Consider the following 26,645-nt stretch of genomic DNA (forward strand, 5'->3'; position numbering starts at 1 on the left):
CACATGGCCTTTATAACCCTTATTTTGTTGTGTGGTTAGTAGAGAAACCAAATATAAAAGACAAAGACGCCACTCTTGTTAAAGTTAACAGTTTGTGCACAAAAATCTTTGGAGCTCACGCCTCCGGTGTTCCTCCTCAATGACCTCCGCCGAAACGTTGCCAACCGCTGGACCCTTGAATTCCCGTAGACTCCGTCCGGTGATCACCGAGCACTCCCCGCACTCGTTCTACCTCCTCACTCACCTCGACCGAAAAACCACAAAAGCTCGGTTCCCAGACAAACAAGATAGAATAATGTGTCTCTCATTTGGTTAGTTCCCTGTTATCTGTAGTTAAAACCCAAATATCGCAGCTACAGAGAAACTATTACATCAGCAGTTAGCATTACAGAGACGCCATTTCATTAGCCTTAGCAGTTAACATTACCAAGAACCCTACATGTGTTAGTTGGTATGTGTTCTAAGACTGGGGCTGTCAGTACATGTGTGATAAACAAAACAAAATGGTATGTGAGAGTTTCCAATTAATTCTGGCAGCTATTACTGCGTTGAATCAGATAGATTTTAATTGGAAACTTAAGCTTCAGGTAGCGATAAATGAATAGAAACTAAGTAAAATTGTTAGTTGATTTCTCCCTGCTGAGGTGTATATTTTGAATGATAAAGAATTGGTTGAATTGGAAGCTACTACCTATTATAACTTTGATTTGATTGCATCCCTAACAGGGACAGCATCTGCCAAGAGATCTAGTGTAGACAAATTGAAGGAAGTGCATGAAAAGTATCAGGAGGAGAGATTGAAGGCACAGGAGGCCAGACTCAGTAAAAAACTAGAGGTAAGATTATTGTTATACCTTCTTACCTTGACTGTCCTGCCAGTCTTTGATTAGGGCAATAAGAAAGTTGTCTGTATATACTACTCCAAAATCAATTTGCTATCCACAATATTCATTGTTTAATTTGGAAAACTGTTGAGGAAATTAAGTATATGGTTATTCAAAGGACTTGATCTAGCTTTATTCTTTTTGTTTCTGTTCCATTGCTGGAAGATCCTTCATATCACCCTCAACTTATTCTTAAGGCCCTTTGCATTGCTATATTGCTTCTGACGTTCACAAGTTTTTGAAAAGTATGTAGCTCATTCCACACTCTCACCACCTTCTGAGTGAAGAAATTCCCCCCTCATGTTCCCCTTAAACCTCTCACCTTTCACTCTTAAACCATGGCCTCTGGTTGTAGTCCCACCCAACCAAAGTGGCAAAAATCTGCTTGCATTTACCCTAGATCCTTCATACCTCTGTCAAATCTCCTCTCAATCTTCTATGTTCCAAGCAATAAGGGCCTAACCTATTCAATCTTCCCTCATAACTTAGGTCCTCCAGTCCTGGCACCATCCTTCTAAACCTTCTCTGTACTCTTTCAACTTTACTGACATCTTTCCTGTGGGTAGGCAGCTGAAAGTGCACATGACACTCCAAATTAGGTCTTACTACTGTCTTATAGAATTTCAACATAACATCCAAACTTACCTTGATTTATGAAGCCCAAGGTGCCAGAAGCTTTCTTCATGACCATATCTACCCATGGCACCACTTTCAGTGAATTATGGTCCTGTATTCATGGAAATGGATGACCAAAGCAGAGGCTCGGCATCTGTAGAAAGAGAAACCATTTAATGACTGGGCTCGGGACTTGTGCTGACGAGAATAATGTTGTGCGGTGCCCAGTGGAGTGGCCAGTAATATCTTTTTTTTTCCAGAATTCTGTTCAGGGTTGGATGGCATTGATCAATTTCATTTCTTTCCTTTCCCCAGTCACGGTTGAACAACATAAAGCAACTGTCCACAATTGCCTTGGCCTTGGGGGTAGAGCATACCCGGAATGAGCTGCTCCCACTTCTGACTGGTAGGTACAAAGCTGCGTGTGGTTGGGCTGCTTCGGTTTGAACAATCGCCTCTCAGAGTCACCTTGCCACTGATTTCTCGTCTAGATGCAGACACCATTTTCGATGAAGACGAGGCACTGCTGGCATTAGCGGAGCAACTAGGGAGCTTCACGGTGCTCGTTGGCGGACCGGAGTATGTTCACTGTTTGCTGGTAAGAGCGGTCGTACATTTACAAAGCACTGCACAAGACAGACACGCGGTTAATGCCATTGAAGTGGTATTACTGTCTTAATAAAGGTTAATTTCCAGAAGATGATTCTCAAAGCAGCAGGGTTCCACAGGCAATGATAAAGTAAGTGACTTTATAATGAGTCATAGAAAAGTTCAGCACATGTTCCCCTTAAACATTTCGCCTTTCACCCTTAACCCATGACCTCTAGCTGCAGTCTCATCCAACCTCAGTGGACAATGACTGCTTGCATTTACCCTATCTAAACCCCTCGTAATCTTGTCTCCTTCTGTCATATCTCTTTGCAATCTTCTATGTTCCAAGATAAAAAGAAGTCCTAACATATTCAATCTTTCCATATAACTCAGGTCCTCCAAACCCGGCAATGGCCCTGTAATCTTTCTTTGTTATGATGGGTTGCATGAATGAGGGGTAAACGGACTCATACAGAACCCTCTCTGCTTTTATTGTTTGCAATAAAATCTTTGAGGCAGATGAGGCTTTGTGCCACCCCAACATATTTGTAGGCACGAGAAAGTCTGCAGATGCTGGAAATCCAAATCAACTCTCACAAAACGCTGGAGGAACTCAGCAGCTCAGGCAGCGTCTGTGGAAAAGAGTAAGCGGTCGATGTTTCTGGCCGAGACCCTTCTTCAGGACCTGGTTGAAATATTGGAGGGGTGTATCATTGAGAATTGCTACAGTGAAGTGTAGTTACTCTACCCCTGATCCAGGTTCACCCACGCAGCCTGTTGGAAAACATACACGGACTGATACCGTCCCCCGAACACTGAAACCTCTGCTCTGTATTGACCAAATATACGTTCAACATGAGCCCAACTGGGGGAAACAAAACACAGATTTTAATGCCCAGATGCAATGGTCCTATGCATTAAATATTTATTTAAAATAACATACTTGTATTGTTTTTAAATACCCGTAATGGGGAACAAGATTCTGAAATTAAATAACGAGGGCCTCAGGCTATTACAGGGCATAGATCAAATTGAAATGATTTTCAGTGATCAGTTCATCATAGGACAATTCAGAATTAAAACAATGAAATCAATTTATGAAACCACCAAAGTAGCTCGATCAATGAGGTTTAACCAGGATGCTGCCTGCTTTAGAGGAAGTGCTGCAACTTTATCAGACTCTGGGTGGGCCACGTCTGGAGTATTGCATGCAGTTCTGATTGTCCCACTATAGGAAAGATGTTGGGGCTTTGGGGTCGATGCGGAAGAGGTTCGCCAGAATGTTGCCTGGTTTAGAGGACGTGTGATCATGAGAGCTGGATAAACTTATGTTGTTTTCTCTGAAGCGCTGGAGGCCGAGGGGAGATCTGCTAGAGGTTTGTAAGATTATGAGGAGCATGTGCATAGATTAAGTAAAGAGGAGTATCTGTTTCCCAGGATTTAAATGTCTAATACCAGAGGTATGCATTAAAGGTGAGAGTGGGTAGGTAGGTTCAAGGGGGATGTGAGGGGTAAGTTTTTTTTACCATCAGAGTGGTGGATGCCTGGAATACATTGACTGGTATGATGGTAGAGACTTTTCAGAGACTTTTGGATAGGCGCATGGGTATGAAAAAGATGGAGGGAGATGGACATTGTGTAGGTAGGAGGGATCAGTTCTTGGTGGTTTTTGATTTTCTTTTTAGCTGGTTCAGCACAACATTGTGGGCCGAATGGCCTGTTTCTGTACTTTACTATTCCATGTTTTACTTTATTGATTGCAGTGGTTTCAAATTAGACATTCCAGCGTCAGTATGTTGCGTATAGAGTGTGTACGTTCTTTTGTATTGATACTCCTTTCAAAAATGTTTTCTTTTTGTGTAAAATTACCTGCGAGTACAGGCAGAGAATTCTTAAAGCATTTACGTAAGGAATCCAATTTGCTCATGTGTGGGTGGGGGCTGTATATAAAATATCACAAACTTTTAGCAGTGTTTCTTGAAGGACGCTGAGATGGCGTGGCTTTGTATTATAGAAAATAGCAATTCAGAAACGTTTTCTCGGAGCCCCTGTGATGCCTGCAATTCTAAACTGAAACGTGGGCACAGTTGTTGTTTGAATAGTTATATAAGATATAGGTGCAGAGTTAGGCTATTTGGCCCATCGATCCATTTTCCCCTCTCAGCCCCAATCTCCTGCCTTCTCCCTGTATCCTTCCATGCTGCGATTAATCAAGAGTCTTATCAATTTGTCTTTCAATCATGGCTGATCCTTTTTTCGCCTCCTCTGCCCCACTCCCCAGTCTTCTCCCAGTAACCTTTGATGCCATGAACCTATCAAGAACCTATCAATCTCTGCCTTAAATATACCCAATGACTTGATCTCCACAGCCACCTGTGGCACAGAATTCCACATACTCACCACCCTCTGGCTAAAGAAATTCCTCATCATTTTCATTCTAAAAGCATATCCCTCTATTCTGGGGCTGTGCCCTCTAGCCTTAGACTCCCCTGCCATAGGAAACATCCTCTCCACATCCACTCTATTCAGACCTTCCAACATTTGATAGGTTTCAATGAGGTCTCTTCTCATTCTTCTGAACTCCAGCGAGTACAGGCCCAGAGCCATCAAAGGCTCCTCACGTGACAAGCCTTTCATTCCCAGTATTATTTTTGTGAATCTCCTTGAAACTCTGCACACTGTCAGCACCTCCTTTCTTAGATGAGGGGCCCAAATCTCCTCATAATACTCTAAATGATACCTCACCAATACATTATAAAACCTTAACATTACATCCCTGCTTTTATATTCTAGTCCTCTCGAAATGACTGCTAACATTGCATTTGCCTTCCTCAGCCTGCAAGTTAACCTTTAGTGAATGCTGCACGAGGACTCCCAAGTCCCTTTGCACCTCGGATTCTTGAATTTTCTCCCAATTTAGAAAGTAGTTTACACTTTTATTTCTTCTAACAAAGTGGATGACCATGGACTTCCCTCAAACTTTGGCAAAATTATTCTGACAGGCAGCTTCATGTTTATTTGCATATTAAAACCTCATAGGATGAACAATTATTGGTACTTAATTTGAAGATGAAATAGTAATTACTGGTAATTAGGAATGTGTCAGTGTAATTTCCATTTAATATTAGTACAGAGTTTTCTGGTTAGGAACCTTGGGAATTTCTGTGATTGAGAAAATATGTCCTTTGATTTATACAGTTTTTGGTAGTTTGTGTTTTGTCCTCCAGCACGGCTCTATATTCTTCTGCCTTTAAATGTTTCTCTGTCTCATTTTCTTTATGAGAATTCCTAATTCTCAGCAATGTAAGAATTTATCTTAAAGATTGTTTCTAAATATTGTGTTTCTTAGAAGTAGAGTAAAAAGAAGATGTGTTTCAGTTTAATTCTTTCCCACTAATCAGCCTCCCTTGGAGAACCTGGCAACGGTGGAAAAATCGGTAGTACGAAATAAAGCCATCGATTCACTGCGAGCCATCTCCCACGAGCACTCTCCTGCAGACCTAGAAGTCCACTTTGTGCCACTGGTCAAGCGCCTGACTTGTGGTGACTGGTTCACGTCCAGGACTTCGGCATGCAGCCTTTTCAGTGTCTGCTACCCTCGGGTATCCAGCTGTGTAAAGACCGAGCTGCGTCAGTAAGTACTTTCCTCCCTTGGAATGCTGGAGATGAACATGATTGAAGTTGGCTAGGAATATTACAGTATTATTGTAGAAAATCTACATCCTGTAGTATCGCTCATTATGTACTGTGTCGTATGGTGTGGGCGATCGTGGGTCTTTCCGTGGACAGGATTGTTCTTGGCGAAGTTTTCTACACAAGTGGTTTGCCATTGCCTTCTTTCTGGGCAGCGTCTGTCTTTACAAGACGGGTGACCCCCAGCCCATTATCAATACGCTTCAGAGACTGTCTGCCTGGTGTCAGTGTCAGGAGTTGAGATCTGCACCTGCTGCTCATACAACCGTCCACCACCTGCTCCCACGGCTTCACGTAGTCCTGATCGGGGAGGCTAAGCGGGTGCTACACCTTGCCCTAGGGTGACCTGCAGGCTAGTGGAGGGAAGGAGTGCCTTACACCTCCTTTGGCAGGGACGTATTTCCTTCCTGCCACCCAATTTCGGTATAATTTGGTTTTATTGGCGATAACATGCTACCACCATGGTGGACGGGACCTTGTTTTAACTGAGTGGGTAGAAGTTTCTAGTTTAGAGAATAATCAGCCCCAAAATAGCACAGAAAGTGTGGCATTTTTGTTTTTAATGACATAAACTGAAGGTTTTTTGTGTGTTTTTAGTGAGGAAGGAGCAAAAGCCGAGGTGCATCATAGTCGAGTGGTGCTCATCGCTTACTCTCGGCTGTGGGGTTGAAGTGGCCTTGTCATTTACAAAGGCGTGCTCTTTTTGAGAGCCGTGTCTTGTCAAGCCTGTTGCTCTGCTTCAGGGCCATTTTGATTAATCTGGCGCGCAGAGGATTTCACTTGTTCGGAGGTGTTTGAGTTTTGTCGGACGAGAAGGTTGCTTTGGTAACTGTGTGCCCCTGCAGTCCACAACCAATGGCTCTGTTCTGCTCCAAGTGCAGGAGTCCCACATCTGGGGTTCACTTCCAGCCGCTTTACTCCCTGAATTAAAATTTTTTGTGGCGTCATTTGTGTAAACTTTCAGATACAGTCAGTTGTTTCAGAAAAAGAGAGGGCTGTATGGTGGGGAAATTCTAGGCAGCTTCTAGAGTAGGTTACGTGGTCAGCACAACATTGTGGGCTGAAGGGTCTGTAATGTGCAGTAAATTTCTATATTCTGTTGCTATCTTGAAGTATTTCTCAGGATAAAATCTGAATACCACAAATATTGGATTTTTGGGTGGTGTGGTGGAGATGCGTCTCTACCAAAGGAGGTGTAAGGCTTCCTTCTGCTGGTCTGCAGGCCACCCTTGGGCAAGGTGTAGCTCCTGCTTCGATACCATCGACCCCTCCCGACCGCCCCCGCCCCGATCAGGGTCAGGTGAAGCCATGGGGTCAGGTGGTGGATGAGCAGCCGGTGCAGATCACAAGTCCCGGTTATGCGACACCTGACGCCAGGTAGACAGTTTCTGAAGTGCATTGATAATGGGCTGGGGGTCACCCACCTTGTAAAGACACACACTGCCCAGAAGGCGGAAATGACAAACCACTTCTGTAGAAAACTTTACGGAGAACAATCAGGGTCATGGAAAGACCGTGACCACCCATAGCATATGACACAGCACATAATGATGATGGGTTTAGCAAAATATTTTAGTAGCTTCTGATTTAGAAACATTAATTGCAAAAATGTCAATTTTTAGTGCTTGTATTTCTGCTTGCGAATTGTTAAGTTCTGCATCAATGGGCGACTACTCCTATGTGACCTTTAATTTTATTTTTTCTGCAGACTTTTCCACAGCTTGTGCTCAGATGACACACCAGTGGTCCGCCAGGCAGCAGCATCAAAGTTGGGTGAATTTGCAAAGGTTGTGGAGCTGGAGTTTTTGAAAAGTGACATTATACCCCTCTTCACTTCCCTGGCTTCTGATGAGCAGGTATGTAGTTGTAGAGCAGATACTGGGGTGGCAGCGGGAAGTCGAATTGAAGTGGGTGGCCATTGGGATACCCCGGCTGTCGCAGCGGAACCAGAGAAGGTGCTCGTTGAAGAAGCCGCCCCCCCAACCCCATCTGTGTTGGTCCTCCGATGTCGAGGAGGCCACGGCAGGAGCTCCAGATACAGCGAATAGCCCCGAGAGGAAAGCACCGCTTCGCCTGCAAGAACTGTTTGCAGCCCTGAACGGAGGCAAATGGGCGACTGTAGACCTTGTCTTGCTTTCGGGGAGAGCGACAAGGATGAATGAGTGGCGTGGAACCCTGAAGGGTGGGGTGGGGAAAGTGGGGTGTGATTAGTGGCAGAGGCCCCTTGCAGATAGCGGAGGATTGAGATTAGTCTAGGAGTCTATTGTGGGTGGTGGGGGCTACAGACACTGCTGCGCTGGAAAGGCTTGTGGGGTGGGAATGCAGGTGACGTGGATGAGGGAAGCGTGGATTATAGTGAAGAAAGGTGATCTTATTCCCCATGGCTTGTCATGATTTATCTTGCTGAAGCTGCTGCTGTCACCTTGGCTTTATGTCACATGTGTATCAATTGCTTGTACTGAGGAGCCTCTGTATCCCACACGTCATGGCAGTGTGTGAAATAACGGAGAGCACTTGGCTCGTTCCGGTAACAGGCTGTCTGTCATTCCGCTCACTGGAGCAATTCCCCCCCCCCCCACCCCACATTACCGCTTGCATTTTACTGTATGGATGAGCTGGAGGTGGGAAAGATTAGTACGGATGGTGTGTCCGTGGCAAAGAACTGAGTTGCATCCGGTTAATACGTCCATGTACTCAATATGCTACGCCTTGTTAATGCCACTTCCTGCTTGCAAAGTTTCTGTTGTCGTAGTCTGCACCATCTGTTCACCTTTGTAACCGGGGTTCACAACCCTCTTTTACGCCATCGACCCCCTACCATCAACCGAGGGGCCCCAGGTTGGGAGCCCCTGCTTTATAAACTTCCTTTGTCCACAGCAGATGGAAGCAGTGCCTGTCAATCTATTGGCATGATTACACCATTCCAGTACTCCAGCTGGAGATGCTCCTCCAAGAAGGTGGTTATCTTGAGGCTTTTGCCTGAAGAGCGAACTGTTTAATCAGTGTGTGTCCTTTCATATTCCTCCAACCTAAAGTATCCCGGGCAAAAGGCTTGACGCAGTCCGCAGTATCCTCGTGTACTAAGGAGCCAGAGTCGTACAGAAATGGTACGCTGAAGGGGAGCTGGGATGGACACTTTGACCCTCACCTAGCTTCTGGTTAACGGTTGGACGTGTGCTCCTTGGTGTTGAGTAAGCTTCTCTTCTGGTTACTGTCCAGTGACTCCTGGAAATAAACCTTCACATCTGTAGCCAAGGAGATGTTCACACTTGCTCCAGGTTCAGACCCCACCAATGATGGCTAGCGTATCAAAACAAGGATGTAATGTTCACATTTTATAAGGCTTCACTTGGAATATTGAAGGTAGTTTTGGGCCCCTTATCTAACAAAGGGTTTGCCAAGACAGGAGTGGGTTCAACGGAGGGTCACGAAAGTGATTGAAAGGTCCAGGATTGAAAGGCTTGTCGTTCAAGGAGCATTCGATGGCTCTGTTCCTGTAGTCATTTGAATTCAGAAGAATGAGGGGGAGGGATCTCATTGTAACCTGTCAAATACTAAAAGGCCTCTAGAGTGGATATGGGGAGGATGTTTTTTATGGTGGGACAGCCTAAGACCAGAGGAAGCAATCTCAGAGCAGAGGTTTGTCCATTTAGAATGGAGATGAGGAAGGATTTCCTTATCCAGAGAATCTGTGGAATTCATTGTCACAGAGGAGAAGTCATTGGGTATATTCAGGGCAGAGAGGTTGATAGATTCTTGATTAGTCAGGGCATGAGAAGTGACCTGGTTGAAGCTGGTAAGATGATAAGAGGTATTAATTGTGTGGATAGCCGGAGACTTTTTCCCAGGGCTGAAATGGCTAACATGAGGGGGCATAGTTTTAAGGTGCTTGAAAGTAGGTATAAGGGGGACGTCAGAGGTAAGTTTCTCACCTAGAGAGTGGTGGGTGTGTGGAATGCACTGACAACAAAGGTGGTAGAGATGGATACAGGGTTTTTTAAGAGACTCTTAGATAGGTACATGGAGCTTAGGAAAATAGAGGGCTATGCGGTAGGGAAATTCTAGGCAGTTTCTCGAGTAGGTTACTTGGTCGGCACAACTTTGGGGCTGGATAGCCTGTAAAGTGCTGTAGATTTCCCTGTTTCGATGAAGAGATATGGGGAGAAGGCAGGAGATTGGGCTGAAGGTGAAATGGATCAACCATGATGAAATGTCAGAGGAGACTCGATGTGCCAAATGGCCTAATTCAGCTCCTACATCCTACGGTGAAAAGTGACCACTTGGGTGATTAGCTTGGAGATTCACTCAGCAGAGAATGGTGCTTCAAGAGCAGGAGAAAGAAAATTGATTTATCAATAAATTTTTGCACTGTCATGACATTTGCTAATATACTAATCCAAGGAATGCTTCCATCAAAGGTTGCATGTTGATACACTCCAAATTTCCATTCCAGTACTTGTATCCTGGGAAGATTCCAGCACACATTGCAAAGTAATGAAACCTGTTGCTACTTTCTAGGTGATCTGAACGGATATCATCTGGGAAACAATTGTTATATTGTCAGTATTTATTTTTATGATTTTTTTGATGAGATTAGTTCTTCCTAATGTTAACTTCAGGAAATTAATTTTGTTTTTTAATGAAGAACCAGCTCAAACCCGGTTTGAACATCTTTTTCACAGGATTCGGTGAGGCTGTTGGCAGTTGAGGCTTGTGTGAGCATAGCCCAGCTGCTGCCCCAGGAAGACCTGGAAGCGTTGGTGATGCCGACCCTCCGGCAGGCAGTGGGCGATGAATCCTGGCGTGTTCGCTATGTGGTGGCAGACAAGTTTTCTGAGGTACGTGTTATTGCTAAAGCACAAAATGCATCTCTTTGGTATGATGATATGGTGCATTTATGTTTTAAAGCTAGTCTTTAAGTTTTCTGTTCCAGCTGGAATCCCTTCTGATTCTGTCAAAAGTCATGAAAACACGATTAGTTCCTCTAATATAGTTTTAAAAAATCATTAAATCAAGCACCTGCGTATTTTTAATATAATTGACTGACATGCCAAAAGGTGCTGAGATTTCTTTCCAGATTCATTTAATTAGCCTGTTTTTAAACATGGATCTGAAATAGAACAAAGTTGGTCTGAATTGAGCTCAGATCTTTTTCAGTGTATCTGAAGGATAATCCTGTGACAGGGGTTTAGAACAAACTTGTTGGCATAGTGCCAGGGATCTGGGGATTCAGCACGTGCACAGGTTGATGACACTGATATTTTTCACTTTTGACTGGAGGAAGTTAAGGGGAACTTCAGTTCTGTTTAAAAATGAGCCGAAAGGTTGAAAAGCCAGGACGATCCTCAGAGACTTTGACACTCAGGAACTTGAAATTACTCACCCTTTCCACAGTCCCCTTGATTAGGACTGACGTATGTTCCCTTGACTTCCCCTTCCTGACGTCCACAATCATTGGTTTTACTGTCATTGTGGTAAATTTTGTGATGTAGGGCATTAATTAATTAATTTAATTAAAATTTTGATGGACTGGACTTCGCTGGTTCCTTCCCACTGCTGACTTCACACAAACCAGGTATGGTGTAGGGAGGTGGTGATTCAACTTCACCCTCCTGTGGTCCACAATCAGTTCCTTGGTCTGACTGACAAAGTGCCAGATTGTTGCCACACCACTCAACCAGCTGATCTATCTCACTCCTCTTCGGCCCCTTGTCACCATCTGAAATTCTGCCAACAATAGTTGTGTCATCGGCAGATTTATAGCCCTGAAGAGCAGTCTTGGCCCGAAACATCGACTGTTTATTTCATTTCCATAGATGCTGCCTGGCCTGCTGAGTTCCTCCAGTATTTTGTGTTAAGTTTCCAGCATCTGCAGAATCTCCTGTGTGTTTATGTTTTTTGAACCAGATGGTCTTTGTTCTCAGTATAAAACTTGTTGCCTCAGGCTTCCTCCTGGTGCTCCGGTTTCCTCGCACAGTCCAAAAGCATTCCGGTTAGTAGGTTAAAGGGTCATTGTAGATTGTTGCACAAGTTGGTGGGTTACTGGCGGTGCCGTTTGAAGGGCCGGAACAGCTTGTTGCGTTCTGTGTCTCCAATTAAATCTATGCCCTTTAGTCTTAGGCTTTCCCAGCCTGGGAAAACACTCGGATCAACTGAAATCTCCGTGCTTTTCTCACCACAATGTAATACAAGTCCTCAAAATAAAGGCACATTGCCTACATAGGTTAATTGCAAACATTAACAATCAGGTTAACATTATTTAACAATTAAGAAGCATTATTTAATGATTAAATAACATTATTTAGTTGTTTCTTTTGACCTGAGAAATTAGCTGATTACAATTGCTCACGTTGTTGTCTGTGTACCATACTTTCGGATTCAGAGCCATCAACGACAATATTTTCTCAACTTTGCCTTTCTTTAAAAATTTAAAATTCCGTCTCTTTAGGCCAGGAAAATCTGGTCCCACCCCAAAGCATTGAGATTAAATCTTTCTGTTCTGTATGAGTGTAAAATCTGTACTGAAGCAGCTGGTTTATCTGTGGATATTTTATCAAGGATAGATCATTACAGCTGTTTTACCTGGGTAACACTAAAGAATGCTGCTTCTAAATGGACACCATTTATCTGACCATTCCCTTTTTCTCCCCACTCATTTATTTCTTTACCAGAGCATGGGGTATCCACTCATTGATAAACATGTGAACACAATGGCAACATTTCTCTGGGTTTCTTTCCTCTTACCCCATGGCTTCACGTGACCCTGATTGGGGGGGTGGGGTTGGCTAAGCAGGTGCTACACCTTGCCCAAGGGTGACCTGCAGGCTAGCGGAGGGAAGGAACGCCTTACATGTCTCTTGGTAGAGATGTATTTCCACCCTGCCACCCATGATAAAATTACATAATTAAAAACTGTAAACCTGATCGAAAATTAAAGCAAATTACAGATGGACCAGTGTTCAAAAGCACACAGAAAACACAGCCATTTTGTCATCTTAGGATTGTTACCCTTGGAACAGGCAAAGACTTTATATTGTCTGTCTTTATACGATAACTAACCCGTGTTCAAAAATAAGCTCCATATAAGGTAACACACACAAAAATGCTGGAAGAACTCAGCAGGTCAGGCTGCATCTATGGAAGTGAATAAACAGTTGACGTTTTGGGCCAAGACCTTTCATCAGGACTGGAAAGGAAGGGGAAATATGCCAGAACAAGATAAAGGTTGCCAGAGCACTTGTGAAATTGGCACCAACCCATTATTGGAAAACAATTGCATTAGAACGATACAGAGTTTATTGTATTTATAAAGTTCTGCTATCATTGCTAATGACAGACCATCACAAAATGCACTTTCTATGCTCAAGATCACGTATAAACTAATCTTGCAATGAAGTCTGTAGCTAAAGTATAGTTCAGATTTTTAATTTTGAAGTTCATATTTTCAGAGTACATACATGTCACCACATAAAACCCTGAGATTCATTTTCCTGTGGACATACTCAGCAATTTCTATAGAATAGTAACTGTAAACAGGATCAATAAAAGATAAAGTACAAATGCAAATATAAATAAATAGCAATAAATAACAAGAGTATGAAATAACAAGATAAAGAGTAATTAAAGTAAGATCATTGCTCGTGGGAACATCTCAATTGATTAAGTGTACTGATCCCCTGTAGTTCAAGATCCTTATGGTTGAGGGGTAATAACTGTTCTTGAACCTGGTGGTGTGGGTCCTGAGGCTCCTGCAGCTTCTACCAGATAGTTGAGGGGTAATAGCTGTTCTCGAGCCTGGAGGTGTGGGTCCTGAGGCTCCTGTACCTTCTACCTGATGATTGAGGGGTAGTAACTGTTCTTGAACCTGGTGGTGAGGGTCCTGAGGCTCCTGCACCTTCTACCTGATGGCAGCAGCGACACGAGCGTGGAAAAGAAAGATGGTGTTGTCTTTGTGATTCCTCTGTTCACGTGTTAATGCACAGATTGCTGCTATTGAAACCCACTCTATCTTTGTTACTCATTTGGTTTCTCTTGCCTTTAAAGCTTCAGAAAACCGTGGGTCCTGAAATTGTGGAAAATGATCTGGTTCCTGCTTTCCAAAACCTGTTGAAAGATTGTGAGGCTGAAGTGCGAGCAGCTGGGGCCAACAAAGTTAAAGGTTGGTTGGGAATTCTCATTCTTGTCTTTTCCATCCGGTTTAAGATGTTGTTGGTGAAGCACAGTGACAACTTTCTGGCAGCAGAAACAACTATCAATTACTTCATTAATAGACTCTTGTTCTGGGCAATGACACTGCAATCTGTGCCTGTAACTTTCCTAGTGGAGACGAGGCCTTTGATCCAGCTGTACAACCTGGCATTTTGCAGTGCAGTCCTGAACATTATTTGCTTACTTTTCTTGTCTGCACAATTTGTCTTTTTTTCCTGCGCATTGTGTGATTGATGGTTTTCTGTCTTTAATGGGTTCTGTTGGGTTCCTTTGCTTTGTGGCTGCCTGTAAGGAGACAAATGTCAAGGTTGTGTATAGTATGCATGGTGGTTGCACATTTTGTCTGACAATGACAGGAAACCTGTGCGGGAGAGTTTTTAAAATGGAAAAGCCTTTGCACTGTGGCAGTTCCACTCTCTTGGCCTCAGAAGTCCGGGTCCAGTGGTATGAACAAGCGCCAGAAGAAACAGGGGTCTTCTTGTTTGCAGTGGATGACCAGGACGCTTTCTGTGTCTTTTCATGCCCCTCGCTCTCCACAGTGCGATGCAGAGCCACCTTCCTGGCCGTTGGGCTTTACTGTAGATCGCACCCGCCCAGTCCGCTGAGGCTGACTTTGCATGCTAGGACTGGCTTGTCCGAATCTCACTGGAGTATGAGACTGCTGTCACGTGCAAATGGCTGCTTGCAGCCACAGGGGAGAGATGAGTGTCCGGTGGGGAGCAAAGGTGAGTGAGCTGCCCCGGAATGGACACGACAAGCCCCTTCACCAGAGGTGCGACCCCTTCCCTGGACACCCCTGAACTTTGAACTCCTGTGAAAGATGTAAACAAGGTTGAAAGAATGCAGAGAAAATTTACAAGGATGTTTCCTGGTCTGGAGGACCTGACTTAGAAGGAAAGATTGAATAGGTTAGGACTGTATTCTTTAGAATGCAGAAGACTGAGAGGAGATTTGATGGAGGTACAATATTATGGGGGCGTATGGATGGGATAAATGCAAGCAGGTTTTTTCCACTGAAATTGGGTTGGACTACAACCAGAGGTCATGGGTTAAGGGTGAAAGGTGACAAGCTTAAGGGGAACATGAGGGGAAACTTCTTCACACAGAGGGTCATGAGAGTGGAACGAGCTGCCAGCACAAGTGGTCCATGCAGTTTTGATTTCAATATTTAAGAGAAGTTTGAATAGGTACATGGATAGTAGGAATATGGGGGTGGTGGTGGTGTTATGGACCTGGTGCAAGCAGATGGGAGTAGACAGTTTGAATTGTTCAGAATGGACGAGAGGGGCCAAAGGGCCTTTTCTGCGCTGTGCTTTTCTATGACTCTATTTAATGTGGTACCACATATCCAGGTGACACTTCTCCAAGTGAGAACAGCATGCCAGCATGCCTCCCCTTTGGCATCCTGATCTGATCCCAGAACTGGATGACAGCAAATGGAAAGGAATTGTGTGCCACTTGACTTCATGTTTCGATGGTGGCTGCTCCTTACAAATTGCACTTCATTGCTTGTGCAGAGTCTTGAAAGGTTGTGAGATTGTGAAAAAGAGTGAATGCTGTTCTTTACATTTGTACCACTGACTGCCTAACCCGAGGCCCTCCGTTGGTCAGGGTCCACCATGGATGTTACGTGCAGCTGTCTACGTGATACGTAAGCCAGGGCAGTATGATATGGAGAGTAAGCTGTTGCCCATGTAGCAGGCTCCCCCTCTCCACACATCTGATGAGTCCAAAGGATCGGCAGAGACCGATACAGTTTGGTACCAGTGGCATCGCAGGAGTTGCCAGTCAGCGTTGAACTCAACGTAGGATTGCCTCGGAGAATCCGGCTCCGGATTTTTCCCTCGGGGTTTACTCCAGGGAAAATGTACAGATGTACCAAAATTGAACCTGTGCTGACTCTTGATGTTTACACTGTAGGTGCTGGCCTTGCTTTTCCTTGTGCGACTTAAATAGTGCTTCAGAATGTATGTTTTCTCTTGCCACTATCTTGTGAGAAGATACAAATATTAAGGCAGATGCTTTTCAGCAATTGCTTAATCTGTTAAACTTTATTGATTTATCATTGTGGTGAGAGTGTGGAACGAGCTGCCAGCGCAAGTGGTGCGTGCAAGCTCGATTTCAACGTTTAAGAGAAGTTTGGATGGGTACGCAGATGGTAGTGGTATTGAGGGCTATGGTCCAGATGCAGGTTGATGGGAGTAGGCAATTTAAATGGATCGGCACAGAATAGATGGGCTGAAGGGCCTATTTCTGTGCTGTACTTTTCTCTGACTCCATTGTTTTGTTTGAGAATAACTCTCTAACATGCAGTACTCTATCTTGCAGATTTCTGTGAAAACTTGCCAGTAGATTGCAGGGAGACTGTCATAATATGTCACATCTTGCCGTATGTTAAGGTAATATGCCTTCTCAAATTCTTGGCTGGTTATACAGTCTATCTAAAATTAATGTAGCAACTCATCTCATTCACTTCAGGAAAAAGTCCCTCAGTATTTTGGGTGGGTCTGAAACGAGGATTCAGGCACCATTTATCAGTGTGAACTGCTTGTAACTGGAAAAGCTCAGTGTCCAAGCACAAGTCACATCTTGCCCCCTCTCCCGTCCCATTCTCCTCTCCTGTCCCATCCCCCTCTCCCACTCCCTCCCCATCCCCCTCTCCTGCTCCCTCCCCCTCTCCCAAAGGGCTGAGTTCTGCCGAAGGGTTTTGGACTGAAATGTCGACTGTCCTTTTCTCCATAGGTGCTGCCTGGCCTGCTGAGTTCCTCCAGCATCTTGTGTGTGTTGCTGGTTTTTTAACATGGTGTTGGCTGCATGGAGTGATGGTAGAGGCAGATATATCGGGGACTTTTAATGACGTTTAGATAAGCACACGAATGTGAGGAAAACGGAAGAATATGGACATCGTGTAGATTAGATTGCCCACTTGATTAGGAATTTAAGTATAACATTGTGGGTTATGGGGCCGGTTCTGTTCCATGATTTATATAAACTAGAATATCAAACTGTAAAAGAAATTATTTAAGAATGATCCATGACTGACCAGGTGGATCATAAGAACGTGGAGCAGGATGGCATCATGACTGAGATATCTAATGACAAACAAGAGAAAATCTGCAGATGCTGGAAATCCGAGCAACACACACAAAATGCTGAAGGGACTCAGCAGGCCAGGCAGCTTCTATGGGGAACAGTACAGTCGACGCTTCTGTAGGTGCTGCCTGGCCTGCTGAGTTCCTCTAGCATTTTGTGCGTGTTGACTGAGATACCTGTCTGGGTTTTCATTTGATCATTTTTTGTGTTTCTTTTCCAGGAACTTGTGTCTGACACCAATCAACACGTGAAGTCAGCTCTGGCCTCTGTTATTATGGGCTTGTCCACCATCCTGGGCAAGGACAGCACTGTTGAGCACCTGCTTCCCCTGGTCTTGGCTCAGCTCAAAGATAAGGTAATTTTATCATGAAGTACAAACTTTAACATACCCCTTGCGTGACTGGTGGCCATGGTGGATAATATTTGATTAGCCTACCGAAATCAGGCAAACACCAATGGAGAGCTTTCTTCTGTGTGCTGTTTGGAAGCTGTTGTCAAGTCCAGAGTGCTGAGGAAAGGTCGCTTATTGTTCATCAGGCGATCAAAAAGTTGGTTGTCGTCTCTGGAACTTGTACATCTGCTGAAGGTGACGAGCAGTCCATGCTCCACCACAAGATACAGGTATCTGGATAAGTGTGCCAGAATGGGACGTGTTGCAACACAGACTGATGTGTCTAGGCTTTTACTCTCACTGATATCGATTCCTGGAAGGGGACAGCAGTTGGCCCATGTTCATCTGCTTTCTTTCCTGTTGACAAACATTGTAACTGCCGTTTGCTTGAAGCTGTGCGGTGATGTCCAGCATTCTAAAGTGTTATAATCACAGATTCTGCAGATGCTGGCAATCCACAGCCACACGCGTGCACACACACATACACACACACACAATGCTGGAGGAACTCAGCAGGTCAGGCAGCATCTATGGAGGGGAATGAACCCTTGGGCTGACACCCTTCGTCAGGACTGGAAAGGAAGGGGGAAGGCACCAGAATAAGAAGGTTGGGAGGATGGGGGGAGTACAAGCTGGTAGGTGATAGGTAGACCAGGTGATGGGAAAGGTTGGTGTGTAGGGGAGGGGAGTTGAAGGCAGGTGATGGGTGGGAAAGGTAAAGGGCTGGAGAGGATAGATAGTAGGGGAATTAAGGGTTATGGGGAAAAGGCAGGTAGATGAAGCTGAGTTTATGGACAGGTCAGCCATGATCTTACTGAATGGCGGGGCAGGCTTGATGGGCCGGATGGCCTACTCCTGCTCCGATTTCTTATGCTTTTATGAATCATGAATGGAATAACAACTGTTTCTTCCACCGGAGTCTCTCGAACTGTTCTTTTAGTTTGAGAGCTTCAGATAAGAGCAAATGTGCAGTGCGTTCTTTAGAAGCAGTGATGTGAGCTGGTTTGTAATCTGAGTGCATATTGGATTAAAGATGAATCGGTTAATGGTGTGATGGAGCTGTTATTTCTCTATCCATCAAGTTCCTTGTTTATTTTGGCGTGAACTTAAACAAAACTGTTGCATGTGCAAATTCTGGATTTTTTAATTTATATGGAAATTTTCATTATTTTTACAGAATTAAGATTATTTTTAAAAATGTAAAAAAAATCTCTCCCCTCTCCTCTCTTTCCTCAATTCCCCACTCTGAGCTTTTACTTCTCACCTGTCTATTACTTCTCTCTGGGTCCCCACCTCCTTCCATCTCTCCTGTGGTCCACTCTCTTCTCCTCTCCTCTCTCAGATTCTTTCTTCTCCAGCCATTGACCTTTCCCACCCACCTGTCTTCACCTAACACCTTCCAGCTGGCCTCCTTCCCCTCTCCTCACCTTTATATCCTAGCATCTTCTGCCTCCCTTTACAGTCCCGATAAAAGGCCTCGGCCTGAAACACCGACTGTTTACTCATTCCCATAGATGCTGCCTGAGCTGCTGAGTTCCTCCAGCGTTTTGGGTGAATTGCTCTGGATTTCCAATGTCTGCAGACTTGATTCCCTTCATGTGCTACACCCGAAAAGATTCCCCAAATGTCAGAAATGCCTCGATTTTCCAGGCACAGCTGACAGATTCAAAGTGTACATCTTCAAATTGGCAGCTGTTAATTCAAGCCTTGAATTATTTGTTAGTTTGAAATGAAATCAAGAAAAAAGCCTGCCGAATCATGATTTGAACTGTTGGATAATTTAATAGTAATTAGTATCTTGCATCTATTTATGCCAAAGGTGCAGAAAGATTTCTCAAACGCAGAAATTCAAGTGTTTTTCTTTTGTGAAATGCAGCTTTTCACAAAATGACCGTTGTTTCCTCCCATGGCCCTCCCGAGGAGCTCGCCTGCACTCAGGGAGAGTGAACGGACAATAAATTAAGACTCAGGAACAGAATTAGGCCACTCAGCCCATCGTGTCTGCTTAGCCATTCCATCATGGCTGGCTTATTACCCTCTCGGCCCCATTCTCCTGCCTTCTCCCCCGTAACCTTTAACACCCTGACTAATCAAGAACCTGTCACCCTCCACGTTAGGTATACCCAATGACTCGTCCTCCACAGCCTTCAGCGTTGATGGATTCCACAGATCCACCGCCCTTTCCTGAAGAAATTTCCTCTCAGCTCTGTTCTAAATGGACGTCCCTCTATTCTGAGGCTGTGCCCTCTGGTCACAGGAAACCTCCTCTCTGTTCTAGGCCTCTTAATATTCCATAAGTTTCAATGAGATTCACCCCTCTTCCTTCCCGTCTGAACTCCATCGAGGACAGAGCCGGAGCCCTCAAGCACTCCTCCTGTATGTTTCATTCCCAGGATCATACTCGTGAACCCTCTCTAATATCAGCACATCTTAGATAAAGGGCCCAAAGCTGCTCACTATACCCCCAACTGCGTTCTGACCAATGCCTTATAAAGCTTCAGCATTACCCTTATATCTTTTCTAGTCCTCTCAAAATGAATGCCAACATTCCATTTTCTTTCCGTACCACCAACTCAGCCTGCAAGATAACGTTTAGGGAACCCTGCACGAGGTCTCCCAATTTCCTTTGCACGTCTGATTTCTGAATTTTCTGCCCATTTGGAAAATAGTACACGTCTTTACTCCTTCTACCAAAGTGCATGGCCATACGTTTCTGGTAGTAGGCACCCTTCGATCCCGGGGATGATGGGTTTGTGCCTCTGGTGGACTGTGTCCTCTCCTGGGCAGGAAGGTTTGAAGGACCGGCTCTTCCCATGCAGCAGGCTCCCCCTCTCCACATCACTCATGTTGTCGAAGGGAAGGGCAAGCGCCAATACAGCTCGGCACCAGTGTCATCGCAGAGGTTGCCGGAGTGAAGCTGTAAACAACATCAAACTGCCTTAGGGGTTTACCCCCAAAGCCTTTCCCATGGGTGGGCATGACTGCAAGGCAGTGGAGGTTTAAAATCAGGGTTTTCCCTCTCCTAAGCGGGCTGCCGCCCAAGGCTGAGGAATCCTACCTACCAGAAACACTTTCGGTCAGTGCAGTATATTCCAACTGCCACTGCCTTGCTATTCTCCCAATCTATCAAGTCCTTCTACAGACTCTCTGCCCCTCCACCTATCTTGGTATCATCCACAAATGTGACCACCAAGCCATCAATTCCGTTGTCCAGATCATTGACATCTGCTTGAAAAGAAACGGTCACAATACCGACCCCTGTGGAACACTAATGGTCACCTGCAGTCAACCAGAAAAGGCCCCTTTCATTTGCAACTCTTTGCTTCCCGTCAGTCAGGCAATCTTCTATCTTTACTAGGATATCTTCTGTAATACCATGGGCTCTTAACTTGTTAAGGCGTCTCATGTGCGGCATCTTGTCAAACTCCAAGTAAACAACATCCACTGACCCTCCTTTCTCTATCCTGCCTGTAATTTCCCCTTAAGGAAACCATGCACCTCCAAGTACTGGGAGCCTCGTCCTTAATAATGGACTCCCAACATTTTCCCAACCACTGAAGTCAGGCTGAAGGGCCTATAGTTTCATGTCTTTTGCCTCCCTCCCTTCAGAGTGAAGTGACATTTGGAAATTTCCAGTCCTCTGGAACCATTCCAGATTCTAATGACTCTTGAAAGATTATTACTAATGCCTCCCCAATCTCTACAGCTGCCTCTTTCAGAACCCTGCGGTGTAGCCCATCTAGTCCAGGTGACTTGACTACCTTCAAAACTTTCAGCTTCCCAAGCACCTTCTCCTTAATAAAAGCAACTGCACTCACTTCTGCTAACTGACTCTCGAATTTCTGGCATACTGCTCGTGTGACCATAACTTGGACCATAATGTATAGTACTGTGCAAAAGTCTTAGGCTGGTGTATATAGCTAGGGTGTCTGAGTTTTGCACGGTCCTGTAGTAATTCTTATATACTGCACTGTGCTGCTGCTGCCGCAAAAAACAATCAAATTTCTTGACATCTGTGAGTGATGATAAACCTCGCAGATGTCTGATATGGGTCTCTGATGTGGACTGAGAGTGGGAAGGGGGCAGGGAGAGGGGAGTTGTGTCCCTGTCCCCCTCTTTTGGTGAATGTCGGTGATAGCGTAGGATGATATCGTGGTTCTGCATTTGTGTTTATGGACTGTGGACTTTTTCAGATTTAGGGTTTTTATATTCTGTTTTTTTCATCGCCTTATTCTTTTCGTTTTGTTGTGTGAGGGGAGGGTGTTTGGGGGTAAAATGCTCTGTTAGTTTTTCGTGCGGGGGATGGATTGGGGGGGGTCGCTGTTGCTATTCCATTTTGTGTGTGGCGGGAGGGGTAGTTTTGGGGATCAGATGATCAGGATGCCATTATTTTTTGTACCAGGGCTGGGGAGGTGTAGGTTTCATGCTTCTCTCTGAGTGACTTTCATCTTCTTTCTTTGCTTCGTGGCTATCTGGAGAAGACAAATTTCAGGGTTGTATTTGGATATGTGCTTTGATCATAAACAAACCTTTGACTCTTTGGTTGGGAAAAGGGGGAAGGGAGCGGGAAGCACCAGAGAGACATTCTGTAATGACCAATAGACCAATTGTTTGGAAACAAATGCCCTTGCTTGTGTTCTCAGGGCTGAGTGTGTCTGCACTCGCACCACACCTCCTGCCCCTGGCAGTCCACCTCAGCCACCTCTCTCATACCCCTCCCGTGGGTGCTCCACTCTCACCATTCCCAACATCCTGTGCTCCCGCCAGATTTACAAACTTGCTCTCCACTGCACGTTGGCAAGTACAGTTCTGTGCAAAAGTCATTGGCACCCTGGCTAGATGTGCATGTGCCTAAGTTCTGTAAGTGTGAAAGTGGCATTCATATTTCTTTTGTGGGATTAATATTTCATAAATGTCCAAGATGATACTTTGAAAGCAGAGAGTCTGGGGAGCGCCAGTGTGTTTGTCAGACAGCGTTCGCAGTATGAATGTTTTTCACCTTTGCTGTACTCAGAAAATTGCCTTTCCTTCCTAGTGCCCTGAGGTCCGTTTGAACATTATCTCCAATCTGGACTGCGTGAATGAAGTTGTTGGAATTCACCAGTTAGCACAGTCTCTCCTGCCAGCCATTGTAGAATTAGCAGAAGATGCCAAATGGAGAGTGCGCCTTGCGATAATCGAGTACATGCCTCTGCTTGCAGGGCTGCTGGTGGGTGGTTTATTCTAAAATGTTTTTATAGTCTATTAGCAATGCTTCCATATGGATGATTTGCAGAATGGAAATGATTGCCCATATCAAATTGATACTTTAGTTTAAAGACGGAAATAACTTTGAACATCTTCTTTCCTTTTGCACCAGAAGCAAATGTGCGATAGTAACAATTATACTTGTAGCCCACTGACATGGGTAGTCTTACTTTAGACTCGGGGCTCCCAACCTTTTTTTTAATTGACCATTAACCAAGTAGGGGTGGAAACCTCTGGTTTAGACAATCAGGTTTAGACCCCTGTTTAAGGACTGCGGACTTTGTCAGACTTAGGGATTTTATATTCTGTTTTTATATTGTCTGCTTCTTTTCATTTTGTTGTGCGAGGGGAGGGTGTTTCGGGGTAAAATGTTCTGTTAGTTTTTGTGTGGGGGGTGGGCTGGGGTTGTTGCTGTTCCATTTTCTGTGTGGAGGGAGGGGTGGTTTTGGGGGGGGGCTGATGATCAGGATGCCATTCAATGACTTTCATGTTTTTTCTTTGTTTCATGGCTATCTGGGGAAGACAAATCTCAGAGTTGTACATGATAATAAGTGAACGTTTGGCCTGCACATCAAACAGACACAAACAGAAAGGGCAATAAACTCCATACAATCAGATGAGGGGGTGACAACGGTTGTCGCAGAGGAAATAAACAATATCTTTTTGAGATTTTACCAAGATCTGTACAGCTCAGAATATTCAGATTCAGCTCCACAAATACAAAAGGAATTTCTCGACTTGTTACAATTTATACCCCGAGATGAAACGTCCTTGACCTCACTGGAGTTTAACTTAGAGGCTAAAGAATTGTCTGCAGCTATAACTAACATGAAGGGAGGGAAAACTCCTGGGCCCAATGGAAATTCCGATTGAAATATATAAAATCTTTAAGACTAAACTAATACCACCTCTGCTTGATATGTATCAGGAGTCATTTGACAATGGATCCCTTCCCTCCTCTCTTAATATAGCAGCAATCACACTACTGTTAAAACCTGGAAAACCACCATCCCTTTGTGGATCTTATAGGTCAATCTCACATCTGAACAATGATCTCAAAATTCTCTGTAAGGGATTAGTTAGGAGGCTGGTGCCACTCTTGCCAAAAATGGTCCACCCTGACCAAAATGGGTTTGTAAGGGAAGGCAGGGCTTCCACAACATTCGAAGAGTGCTTAATATACTTTATGAAAAATCTGGAAGCTCTGATAGCGCTATTCTGTCATTGGATGCCGAGAAAGCCTTCGACAGAGTGGAGTGGAATAGGGGGAAGATTTCTAAGATACAGCTTCTGTATTCTAACCCACAGGCTGAAGTTTTAACTAACCTGCTTTTTTCGGCATCTTTTAAACTCCAACGGGGAACAAGACAGGGATCTCCCCTCCTGTTTATCCTGGCCATTGCGCCACTTGCTATGGCAATTTGAAAACAGGCTAACATAGCAGGAATAACTATAGGAGATGTAGAACATCGCATAGCCCTGTACATGGATGACGTAATTTTGTCAGAACAGGGTTTACCTATTTGGGTGTTAAAATTACTCCTACTATTGGTAAAATTATCCCAACTAATTATAACCCTCTCACAGACTCAGTTACTCAACTTACAAACAGATGGACGAAATTGCTCATAAATTTGATTGGACGCATAAACGTTCTAAAAATGTCAATTTTACTGAAGTTCCTGTACCTTTTCCAATCTATCCCACTTTCTCCTCCATCATCTTTCTTTTATTTATTTTTTTTTAATTTTATTTTTATTTGGATAAGGAATTCACAAATATCATGTACTTTTTTCACACATATAACCTTTTCCATTTTTTTATATGTATAAAACTACAATTATTTATACATTCTTAAGTACACATTGAGATGATATAAAAGGAAAATAAACATTTAAATAGATAATTATGTACTGTGGTAAATCTAACCAATTAGGCTAAGTAATGGAATTAGTTGTTAAGAAAAATGGTAATAATAGTTTCCATATAACCCTTCTGGACCATTTCCACTGGTCCAAAATGTTGTATGTAAGCCTAAGTATCAACCATTGCAGGTGTTTATATCCTAATTTGTTCATGCTTGCTCCTGCCCGCAGACATAATTATCCAATCCCTATGTACTTATTTACTCTTTCTTTTATTTATTAAAGAAATGTTTTTCTAATTTCATCTGGAATAATAGATGTCCAAGACTCAGGCTTTCCCTGTTATATCTGCCGTATGATAGAGGTGGCTTACAGCTACCAAATCTTATATGGTATTTCTGGGCGGCCCAAATTAGAGCAGGAATGTTTTATTTTGTTAAGGATCACTCCCCTCCTTGGGTCTCAATGGAATCCCAGTTGATCAATATCCCTCTAGAACTATATATGTATTCAGCAAATAAGAAAAACCTGGTCACACAATCTAAAATCCCTTTCTTAAAAAATACAATAATGATTTGGCACGATGCTCTTGCGGAAATGGGTGAGACATCACAGTTATCCCAGTTTACTCCTATCTTTGGTAATGATAGCTCCAGCCCGGCAGAGCGGATCCCAGTTTTAAAACTTGGCCGCCCCGAGGCATAGCTAAGGTGTCTGGTCTTTATAATGGCAATTCATTTATGTCTTTTGAAGAACTCAAGGCCACATATGGAATTCCAACAAAACACTTTTTTAAATGCCTTTAGTTGCAAAGTTTTATTATGTCCAGGCAAAGTTACAGTTTGAAGCTCCCTCCTTTATTTACCCTAGAAGACATCACTCTGAAATTATCTGAAGCTAGGGGACAAGTGTCTGAATTATACATGTAAGGGTTTCTTCTTTTATGTTACTTGCTAAGGCTAATAAAATGGCTTCTCTGTACTATTAACTGCTGAGGCAGTGGTTCTCTGGAGCAGCTTGTTTGGGTTATAATTACTGATACAGGAATTGTATTCATTTGCTAACCAATTGGGATAGATGGTATTCTTTCTTGTGTGTCTGTAAGCTATTCTTTTTCGTGGGCTTTGGGCAGAAGGCGTGATGGGGACAGAGAGAGGAGACGCGAGGAGAGAGATGCCGTAAGCTGGGCAACGGCACGGACCCCGAGCGGGAGTCCGAGGCCCAGGGTCTTCAGCGAGGATAGGAGGCGAGGACAGACTCGTGTGGAGTGTTTGGTGGATCACCGAGGGTGGTCCCATTCGTGGGTCGGTGGAGTTCGGAGGCCATCGATTGGAGGAAGGGGGACCCGGTTGTGTAAGAGCTCCAACGAGTGTGCACCGAACTGATAGAGTTACTGACTTGGCACCTTTATTCTATTTGTTTCTACTAACCCATCACCAAGAAATACTTATAAAGTGTAATCATTTAATCGCATATGGCGTACTGTCTGTTAATTGGCGGTGTGGGGTACATCACACAGCATCCACACAAACTTGATCTCCCCGTTTGGCGGGGCTGAAAGCTGCTCCCCCTAGACGAAAGCGAGCTGAGCGAGTCTAGGCTTACCAGGGGGCTACATACAAATTGTTTGCAAGTAAATGCAAAGAGTCATCAAACAACATGCTACAAGCATGGAGAACTGATTTGCATGAGAATCTGTCAGAAAAAGAGTGGTCAGAAGCTTGTTCCTTCGTTCAAACCCAGTCAGTGAACACTCATTCTAAGCGGATAACCAGACAGTACATTACTCCAGTCAGGTTTCGTCACTTTAACCCCAACATTCCAGACACATGCTTTAAATGTAATCACTAAAAGGGGTCTCTGTTCCATTGTATGTGCGAGTGCCCCCAGATAATCTGCTTCTGGAAGAAGGTGCTGGATTTGATTAGTCAGATTATTGGAAAAAAGGTGCTCCTTGATCCTAAATTATGTATTCTGAACATTCATCCAAAGGACTTTGTAACCTCCAAAAGTGCAAGGTCTCTGCTTAATATTTGTTTTTTGAAAGCCAGACGTTGC

General features: G+C 44.1%; 1 protein-coding gene across 1 annotated transcript in view; it reads left to right on the plus strand.

The window, feature by feature from the left end:
- Positions 1-26,645, plus strand: part of LOC140203607 (serine/threonine-protein phosphatase 2A 65 kDa regulatory subunit A beta isoform-like) — a 56,340-nt gene that overhangs the window by 7,112 nt on the left and 22,583 nt on the right. The window contains exons 3-11 of the mRNA XM_072269655.1: positions 1,815-1,905; positions 1,997-2,097; positions 5,492-5,724; positions 7,492-7,639; positions 10,466-10,621; positions 13,827-13,941; positions 16,320-16,390; positions 17,305-17,439; positions 22,511-22,684. Coding sequence (XP_072125756.1) covers positions 1,815-1,905; positions 1,997-2,097; positions 5,492-5,724; positions 7,492-7,639; positions 10,466-10,621; positions 13,827-13,941; positions 16,320-16,390; positions 17,305-17,439; positions 22,511-22,684 — 1,224 coding nt within the window. The remainder of the gene's footprint in view (positions 1-1,814; positions 1,906-1,996; positions 2,098-5,491; positions 5,725-7,491; positions 7,640-10,465; positions 10,622-13,826; positions 13,942-16,319; positions 16,391-17,304; positions 17,440-22,510; positions 22,685-26,645) is intronic.

The sequence above is a fragment of the Mobula birostris genome, chromosome 10 (genome assembly GCF_030028105.1).
Source record: "Mobula birostris isolate sMobBir1 chromosome 10, sMobBir1.hap1, whole genome shotgun sequence".
In the NCBI taxonomy this organism is placed as follows: domain Eukaryota; kingdom Metazoa; phylum Chordata; class Chondrichthyes; order Myliobatiformes; family Myliobatidae; genus Mobula; species Mobula birostris.